This window comes from Diabrotica undecimpunctata, chromosome 2, assembly GCF_040954645.1.
Source record: "Diabrotica undecimpunctata isolate CICGRU chromosome 2, icDiaUnde3, whole genome shotgun sequence".
In the NCBI taxonomy this organism is placed as follows: domain Eukaryota; kingdom Metazoa; phylum Arthropoda; class Insecta; order Coleoptera; family Chrysomelidae; genus Diabrotica; species Diabrotica undecimpunctata.
Genome location: NC_092804.1, coordinates 62,008,023 through 62,018,307, shown reverse-complemented (window position 1 = coordinate 62,018,307; position 10,285 = coordinate 62,008,023). Strand labels below are relative to the sequence as shown.

Sequence of the window (10,285 nt, the reverse complement as noted above, 5' to 3'; positions counted from 1 at the left end):
ATGAAACCAAAGTCTTGGTCACACTTATAAGAAAGCAATGATCTACTGCTTAAATATTAGTGTTTCTGACAATGTAGAGCCAAAATTTGAATGTCAGATGACTCTTATTTTGGACTCCACAATTGTCGCAGTTATGTGTTTCACAGATGAGGAAGGCTTCTGATATAGTTTAGGAGACAAGATGATATTTCCTGACATCCGCGTGACACCTGGCCTTCGTGTCACATAAAGAAACGGGTCGTTCCAGTCTGTAGGTTATGGACCTCTAAGTTATACGTCCAAAGATGCCTTAAATAATATATTTTAGTAGTTGACACATTAGGAGTTAGCATAGTTTTTTGCAAGTCGAAGGTGATCGCAACTTTGCTAGGATCCTTAAGGTCATGACATTCATCTTTTGCTGTTCTTACGGCTTTCGCTTTACGCATGTGAAGTCTTTTTCTGTCTGAGCTAAAGCTTTTTCTTCTAACGAACCCTGATTTTATTTTTATCTGAAATTTGTCACACTTAGCACAGCTGTCTGTACCTACTTGGTCTTTTGAAACTAAGGTTGAACTGGGTATTAAAAATATTGTTGTAAAAGCTTTCCTTTACAGGTTCTTCCTGTTTTTCCTCCTTATAAAAATCATAATAAAGTTTGTACATTGTAATCATGAATGTGTTGCTTGTGTGAGTCCATTTCAAAAGGTAAAAGAAATAATAAATTAGACTTACTCACAATCAATTTAATTTAACTATCCAGACGACCGGTTTCGCTTTCTACAATATGCAAAGCATCTTCAGGTCTCGATACAAAGTTAAATAAATGATGCCGGTACTCTATTAATTGATGGTTGAATGAACATGGTTCAAACTATCCTGTATTGTTGATTGGAGAACTTAAGTCTGCTATTGTAATTGTTTGACAGTAAACGGGGAAGTTCTTGAGGAGACAGATTTTATCCAATGAAGTAGAGATAGGTGTAATGTGATTGTTTGTTTGATGAAAGTAATGTTCTATACCATTGAGTTATTTAAAAGTTATCTATTCTAGAGATATATTTATGAAATGTGTTTTATTTATTGAGATTTTATTTTATGAAGGTGGCAGTTGTAAGACAATGAATGAGATTAGATGTACAAATTGTATGGGTGTGCAATTCTTTCAACTTGTAATTATCAAATTTCTTTGATAAAGTTCTATTGCAAAATATGCCAAATGATTGTAAATTATTTTATGAAGGTGGCAGTTGTAAGACAATGAATGAGATTAGATGTACAAATTGTATGGGTGTGCAATTCTTTCAACTTGTAATTATCAAATTTCTTTGATAAAGTTCTATTGAAATATATGGCAAATGATTGCAAAGTCAAGTATTTAAAGTTAAAAATGAAGGACAATTTAAGACACACAGAAAACACTTAAAAGGGGGACGAAACAGACATTAAATTTAAAAAGGGGGAGGACTTGAATGCACTACATCTCTTACTTGGAGACAATGAGTTTTTATGTTACCTGTTAGATTTTAGAGGTAAATTTAACAAATGTAGGTTAAAGTGTACACTTTAACCTACATTTGCTTGGAGAATAAGTAAGTTGCCGCTCTAAAGCAACACCTGTTAGACTTATCGCTTAGATCCCTTTACGTATAGAATGAAATTTAAGCAATTATTTTATTGGGGCTTTTTTTTTTAATAAAATAACGGCAACAAAAATTACAGAAATTGTTTAAAATGTTGACTATTTAATGAAATATGTAGTCTAAATGTTTCGTTAAATTTTTCTCTTACTTTAATTAACGAGTTTCGAGAATCTTCATAGTGTTGACGGTTATTTATTTTATCACAAACAAGTAATTTAATGTAATCCCAAAAGTAAAAATTTAAGCGATTTATATCGGGACTATGTACTTGACAAAATAGACAGTACCATATTAATCTAAATAATTCCTAATATCTAGGCGATAATGGATGAGCCATCATCAAACAGATATTAACAATCATCTCCTAAACGTAAAAATATTTATTCTAAAAGAAAATATTCAGTTTTGTGCCTCATTTAGTAGGCAAACTTGACCTTCAAAACTTTGGAGAAGGGTAAACAAAATTCACGGTACCAAAAAGTACACCGATAATGATAAATGTATGGTAGAAAGTCTTTTTATAAAAATCTCTCCGGATTTTCCCCATCTACCAGTATTTACGTTGAACATTTCTATCAATGACCACTTTTTACTAAACCCCATTCCAACTTACGAACTTGAAGCAAATATTAAGAGTTCTAAAAATACAGCTCCTGGTAGAGATGGCATTAACTACAGCATGCTATTAAGCCTGTCCGTAATTGCCATACAATCTGTGCAAAATATTTTAACAATATTTTACTTAAAGGAGATAACTGTGATTCTCTCAAACAATGCTTGGTTATTCCTATACCCAAAGTAATTCTACATACTGCCCTAAAACCTCTGTCTCATACCTTGTTTGCTTAAAATATTTAAACTAGTTATGAATAGCACATTAGAATGGTGGTGTGCAAAACAAAAATATATTGTCAGTATCACATTGGAATTAAAAACTATGTTTTAATAAGTACATCCTATTTAAAAAAAAAATGCAAATTTTTCTCAAATTAGCGATACCGAACATTGAACCGAACGATAATAAACATTGAAGAGTTAATAACCTATTTTCTATCAGAACCGAAGAGTTATCATATTTGTAATGAATAAAAAATATGTTCAATATCGGTAATTTGAAAAAAAATTTTTTTAATTAGAAGGATATAGGTAATTAATTACATACTTAAACAGCTTTTAATTCCAAACAACTTTTCACAATAAAAATTTTCGATATTATAAATTATAAAGCTACTTTACTCTTTATTGATAAAATATATAATTATAATGATAAAATCTGAATTGCATCTTAGGTTCTAAATAGACCATGCACATCTTTTTATAGAGAATAACTTTTTTTCGTAAAATTCATAATAAAAAAGTTTCCCACTTAATTCGACACACTATATATATATATATATATATATATATATATATATATATATATATATATATATATATATATATATATATTGAGAATGACTAAATAACTTACTCATGTCATGCTACCGTATTTTCTACCAGGAGGCCAAACTGGTACTTCTGACGAGCTAGGCGTAGGTGTTCGCGTAAACGCGTTGGCGATTGAATCTCTAAGTCTCTCTCTGAATGTTTTATACTCCATATCACTATACTGTCTGCCGAAGTTGAAATCAGCAACTTCAATTATAAACCTAAAAATGTAAAAAAATAATTATTTCTTAATTATCATTATATTTATTGAACACAACACCGAGAATTTCTACAGCAAACCTTTCAAGAAACCCTGTTTATCAATTATCTCATTGTAAATAAACTACATGGACATCAATAATACCCAGTTTGGATTCCGAAATGGACTTGGAACAAGAGAGGCGTTGTTTGCACTGAACGTTATGTCTCAAAGATGTCTTGACATAAATCAAGATGTATTCATGTGTTTCATAGATTACAACAAGGCCTTTGATAAAGTGCGGCATGATCACCTAATCAGACTCCTGACAGAAAAGAATTTAGATAAACGAGACATCCGACTAATAGCAAATATGTACTACAATCAGAAAGCAGTAGTGAGAGTAGAGAATAATACCACTGAAGAAATTGAAATAAAGCGAGGTGTGAGACAAGGGTGTATACTGTCACCAACCCTGTTTAATCTCTATTCCGAAGACGTAATGAATAGAACACTCTCTGAGCAATCCGTAGGTATTAAAATAAATGGTGTTAGATTAAACAATCTGAGATTTGCCGACGACACCGTTCTGATCGCAGAAACACTTGAAGAGCTACAGACATTGGTGAATAAGATAGCAGACTGCAGCGAAGAATATGGACTATCTTTGAACATAAAGAAAACTAAATTTATGGTAATATCGAAATCAACACAAAATGTTCAAAATTTATATTTACACAATGAAATTATCGATCGAGTTAGCAAATACAAATATTTAGGCACTTTTATAAATGAAGACAACGATAGCTCAGCAGAAATCAAAATAAGAATAGAAAAAGCCAGATCCATATTCACTAAAATGAAGAGAGTGTTCTGCGGAAGAGATTTGAGCCTTGAAATGAAACTTCGCCTGATGAGATGTTACGTACTTTCTGTGCTGTTCTACGGAATGGAGTCATGGACGTTGAAAAAGATTGATACCAAAAAATTAGAGGCATTTGAACTGTGGATGTATCGCAGAATCCTGAGAATATCATGGACCGAGAGAGTCACAAATGTCGAGGTCTTGAGAAGAATGAATAAAGAAAAGGAAGTCATATTTACGATCAAAAAACGAAAACTGCAATACTTGGGACACATTACAAGAGGCGAAAGATATGAACTGCTTCGAATAATTATGCAAGGGAAAATAGCAGGAAAAAGGTCCATAGGAAGAAGACGAAACTCCTGGCTAAAGAATCTACGGGAATGGTATAGCTGTAGCAGCAACGAATTGTTTCGGTCAGCAGTTTCGAAAATACGTATAGCCCTGATGATCGCCAACCTTCGGAACGAAGATGGCACTTGAAGAAGAAGAAATAAACTACAATTGTAACAAGTTGTCTATTTAGCAGTTCAGCAATTTAGATTTGTATAAGACTTAAAAATGGTATTCAAATTTCTATACTCATTCAAAAGAAGATACCTAAATGTATTAAAGACTGGGACACTGTAAATGAACGCATAAGTCGAACTCAGTTAAATGTTATGAAATATTGTTATAAAGGGGTGTATGCACCGTCCAACGATGACACGGTTGCCACTAGACGACCACGACGAAAAACCAAGTTGCCAAAGATAATATCAAGAGTATAAAGAAAATGTTTAAGTTGGAAGACTTTAATGGACACAGGATATAGAACAAAAAATGACGCCGATGTAGGGCCGTATGGTGAGCAGTATTCATTTCGAATGCAGAATGGATTTTACAAATATAAAGATATTCAAACATATATATGGACTCCAGGGTACCTACATTCCAGCAAAAAAAATAATCGACTAAATTGTATCTAGACAGACTTCCCGGCTACGTATGTACGATGTTAGATTTTACAGAGTGGCAAAATTTGGAACAGACTATTATCTTGTAAAGACTCAAACCTATTTCCCGTTAGCGACACATTCTGCGAATCTAGTAGATCCACATTATCAAGAAATTTGTGGAAAACAAATACTACATCGAAGGAATACAAAATAATGCGGAAATGAAGATATTGGAGTAAAGGTAGCAGAGAAAAAATGCGCACATAACATATGGGTAATGACAAAAGTTACAGAAGATCGGAAATACTACACAAGATATTGTAAAGACATCAAAAAAGTGCTGAATACAAACCATGAAATATGGGATAATAAGTGTGAACAAATAGACTAGAGCATAGGCTTTTTAGCGGAGCACGCGAGGCATAGAGAACAATAAAACCCCTCAGAACGGATAGAAAGCCAAGAAAGCCGGCCGTTCCAGTCAGAGATATCTTTTATAGAAGAAAACTGGATAAGACCAACTGATGTAAAGAAAGGCCTCATGACAATGAAAAATAGACGAGATTCTGGACCTACAGATCTCTCCATTGAACTTTTAAAGTATGGACTGGACTCACTACTGCGACTACTCGCTTTTGTTTTTAATTGCTTTTTGATAAAACAGCCTTCGTATCAAACATCCATAAAAAAAGATGACAGAAGAAAGTGCTGCAACTATAGAAGTTTAAGTAGAACAAACTGTTTTTAGACTTTGCGGCAAGAATATAAAAGAACGTATAGAGAAACAAGGGAGGTGGAGCCCATGCAGGAAGGTGTTGTACTGGCCACCTGTTTTGCCTAAAACAACTTTTAGAAAAAAATGACAACCAGAAACTTAGAAACATATGGTATTGGTAGATCTAAAAGAAACCTATAATAGCATACCCCTCAGTAAATTATGACCAGCAATGAAGGAGAATAGTGTAAGTTATGAGGAAGTCAAGGCCGGGAAAAAGCTTTCTGAAGAATTTCCAATTACTAAAAGATTAAGAAAAAGTTGCAAATTGGCTTCAACCTTATTTAAAATTTATTTACATTCCACATTACGACGATGAAGACGCCGACTAACGGTTGGTACAAGCGTTTCAAGGAGAATAAGAAACTCATGGATGCAAAACCTACGCAAGCGGTTTAGCCTGATATCTGTAGAGCTTTTTAGACTAGTCGATAATAAAACACGACTCGTAGTGTTATAGCAAACGTCATCAATGGATAAAGCAATAGAAGAAGAAATATGTTACTAATTAGCTACGACCAATTACAAGGTGGTTAAGTATTTCTTATATTTTATTTAATATAATTTTTTTTTTTTATTTTTAAATCGATTTATTCCGGTACATTGATTCCGAACGTTTATTGTATAAGTGTTTAGCTGATTAAAGGTTACATATTTTTTTAATATACAATATTTAAAGCCAATTAACTTTGCATAAATTGAAAGCTAGATTTGCAGAGCCATCTATCTTATAGGCAACTAAGATATGAGGTATTTTTCATTAAGCCCATCTGCAGTTGTGGTTGTTGTGAAACGAATAGCATAAGGATCCCTTCCCATTCGCAGGCTACCAAGACTACGGCTAAGCAGCCACCAAGGCCTACTCGAATCCGGACCAGCTACCAGCCTTAGTCTGTCTATTAAAAAAAAAGGATTTATGATCATCGCTAGAACCTTCATTCCTAGTGTTCATATTAACCTTTTGGCTTATGATATTTCAACTCAAATTTTGGCTGTGTAAGTTGGTACGGATCTTAAATATGTTATATTTAGAAGTTCACGCTGATATGTTTGTTGAGTTGTTAGCTTGCATTTTACCTCTCTTACCTATAAGCAGTCTAATCATACGTATTTTAAAAACCTTATACAAAGAAGACAACAATATGCATGTTAATTATACATTTCCTGGTATCCACTTACATTTTACTTTTTTTATTAGAACTATGGACTATATATGAATAAAACTCAAATATGACGATTATCATCTAATAAACAAGTAGGTATATTAAATGTATCAAAATCTTAACATTTCATCGTAAATATATATAAAATTTTGACGCCACTCAAAAGAGTCCACTCTGATATTTGGCAGTATTCAGTGGATTTTGTGAAAATATTAAAACATCGATTTTTATTCCACACAGGCCATCTTTTAATGGTATAGATATCCGTCATTTGTCAACCCCTTCCCTTTCAGTATCACAAACAGGTAATATACCATGTGTGATACATCATTGGACATGTGTTTCACCTAAGAATTCAGGCATTCATGATTTTTTCCAGAATAAGAATAATCTATTCTTGTTACAAGTAACAGTTTATTGAATGTGTTACACCTCTTAAAAACTAAACGTAAAGCCTATGTTTTACTTTTCAACTTTTTTCCATCGCGTCATAAACTACATTAAAAAGAAATTTGCAACATTAGCAGGAAACTTTATTAAATGGAATGTAATAAAATAAACTAAATGTTAAATTAATACATTCATAATCAAAACAGTTTACTCATCCGCTATAATCATTTAAATAAATGTTCAAAATGATATCCACCAACGTCCATACAACCATAAGGTCGTGTTCAAAAATACGTCTAACTAGACTACATTCATGCACTATTAATCGTCTTAGTTCTTTCAATGAAGCGGGCAGAGTATTATAAATCTTGCTCTTTGGAAAGAAGTCCAAAGGAATTAAATCAGAGGATCTTGCTGGCTATTCAATTTCATTGTTCAGGAAACCGTTCATTAAGGTATCACCTAACGTTTATGCTATAATACGGAGATGCGCCGTCTTATTGGAAAAACCAATCATTTTGTAATTATTCAGTACTTTGCAGACAGTAGTGCGCGAAAAAACAGACTTTTGAGCTTTATTTGGCACTTAAAATAGGTTCAAAATTAACATAACTTAAACTTGCTACTTCAGCCACTTCAGACCTAACACGGTCTTCACCCTCTCTTTTTTATCAGCTACTGATCCCGTTTCATGAAATTTTTTTAAATAGTTTTAATACGTATGAGTGATAAAGTTGCTTATCTTGATGAAGTTTATTCAATAATTTCGACGTTCTTCTTGCACACTTTCCATTTTTAAAAAATATAAAAATAATAATATTTAAAAATACTTATTTAATATCACTGTTAAACGCTACCACAGAATAAATAACAATCAGAATGCCCACTCTGCTTGTCAAGATAAGTACACGCATCTCGTTCGCGCAGACGGAATCGCCATGTTTTAATGTGCATAGAAAAATTAACCCGGTTTAATTGATTTTCGGCAACCATATAGGCAATCGGTTTACCCCTCAAAACACGCTTAGAAACAGAATATACCGACTAAAATTCTTTTTGCATTTCTAATGCACCAAACGTTTTTTATTCGATTCTATATATTTTTCCAAGATGAAATGTATTTTTTTTAAATGTGGGGCGGCAATTGTTATTAACAAATAACTAATACAAAAAAGCAATTTCACCGAATTGCTGCAGAATCAATTTTTTTAGGTGTATCTCGTCAAAATAAACACTTTTTCTGTTAAAAATTATTTAAAATAAACACTTTTTCTCTCTTGATAATTTTTCGAAAAATGCTTCCTTTTCGAGTTATTTGCATTTTTTGTTGAAGAAATGCCTTAATTAGTGATTTTTGGGATTTTTTTTCTAAAAAACTACTAAATGAATTGCAATTCTACAAATAGCTTTATAATCTTTAAACCGTCGAGTACAAGTTAGAATATTTTGACAAGGATAATTTTTTTCTCTCTTGCTAAAAACGTGGACCCAAATATTTCGAGTATGCCTTTCGAGCAGTCTACCGCTAAGTGTGTACAGCGCCAGCGGTTGCGGCGATACAGTCGTGCGACACGTAGAAATATTTGTTTAAATTTAAAAAATTAATTCAATACAAATATTACGTACAATTTATTAAAAAAAAAAGATATTTCTAATTATTTTTATATAGACATATTATAATTAAAACAATTAAAATTAATTTTTTACAATGCTATAATAATGTAATTTTTCTTTTAATATACGTGGTGACTATATTATTGAATGTTTTATTACAGTGAAATACATTAAGCAATATATAATTAATTTTCATTGAAAAATATAATAAAATTAAAATTTAATATTAATTATACATCGTTTTCATTGTCAATAATTTGAAAATTTTCGTCAACAGCAATAGGATTTAAATCTAATACGCTGATTTCATTGTCTTCAATAAAGTCGTCTTTAACATTTTTACAATTCTCTGGTATACATGCACATACTGCGCAGCATTCTAAATTATAGGAAATACAATTACAATTTTTCGTAGAACATTTTCCGGTACATGAGCAGAAATACTTTTGTAATATATCTAAACTAGTTTCGCCTTCAAAATAATTAAAATCGAAACAATTATTTTCCATTGTCCAACCATGGGTTAATGGATCAAGAGATGAAATATTATTGTTTTTTGCTTGAATCCATTCATTTATTTGCCACTTTGCTCTTAAGTAATGTTGTAATAATGCTGGTTTCGAAGGTGGTAATTTTTCATTAGGTGCATTTTTTTTAGCGCCTACAGCACCTCAACCGCTGTACACACTTAGCGGGATACTCTCGAAAGGCATATTCGAAATATTTGGGTCCACGTTTTTAGCGAGATAGAAACCATTTATCCTTGTCAAAATATTCTAAACTTGTACTCGACGGTTTAAAGATTATAAAGCTATCTGTTAAATTGCAATTCATTTAGTAGTTTTTTAGAAAAAAAAATCCCAAAAATCACTAATTACGGCATTTTTTCAACAAAATAATGCAAATAACTCGAAAAGGAAGCATTTTTCGAAAAATTATCAGGAAAGAAAAAGTGTTTATTTTGATGAGATACACTTAAAAAAATTGATTCCGAAACAATTCGCTGAAATTGCTTTTTTGTTTAAGTTATTTGTTAATAACAATTGCCGGCCCACTTGTGAAAATTAAAAAAAAATACATTTCATCTTGGAAAAATATATAGAATCGAATAAAAAAGGTTTGGTGCATTAGAAATGCAAAAAGAATTTTAGTCGGTTGATGCTCTGCTTATAGGGGTAAACAGCTCGCCTAATATACATAATATGCAATATTTTATGCCGTACTCTTAGTTGAAGAATAGATTAAATTATTTCAAATTTACTAAATTATTAATCTCTAAACAGCAGAAGAA

General features: G+C 31.9%; 1 protein-coding gene across 3 annotated transcripts in view; it reads right to left on the bottom strand.

Moving 5' to 3' along the window:
• LOC140434629 (uncharacterized) overlaps positions 1-10,285 on the bottom strand; it is a 53,362-nt gene that overhangs the window by 13,676 nt on the left and 29,401 nt on the right. For all 3 annotated transcript variants that reach the window (XR_011950068.1, XM_072523033.1, XM_072523034.1), the window contains exon 7: positions 3,094-3,271. Coding sequence is in view for 2 of the 3 variants with exons in the window: in XM_072523033.1 (XP_072379134.1) it covers positions 3,094-3,271 (178 nt within the window). In the remaining variant the exon portion in view is untranslated. The remainder of the gene's footprint in view (positions 1-3,093; positions 3,272-10,285) is intronic.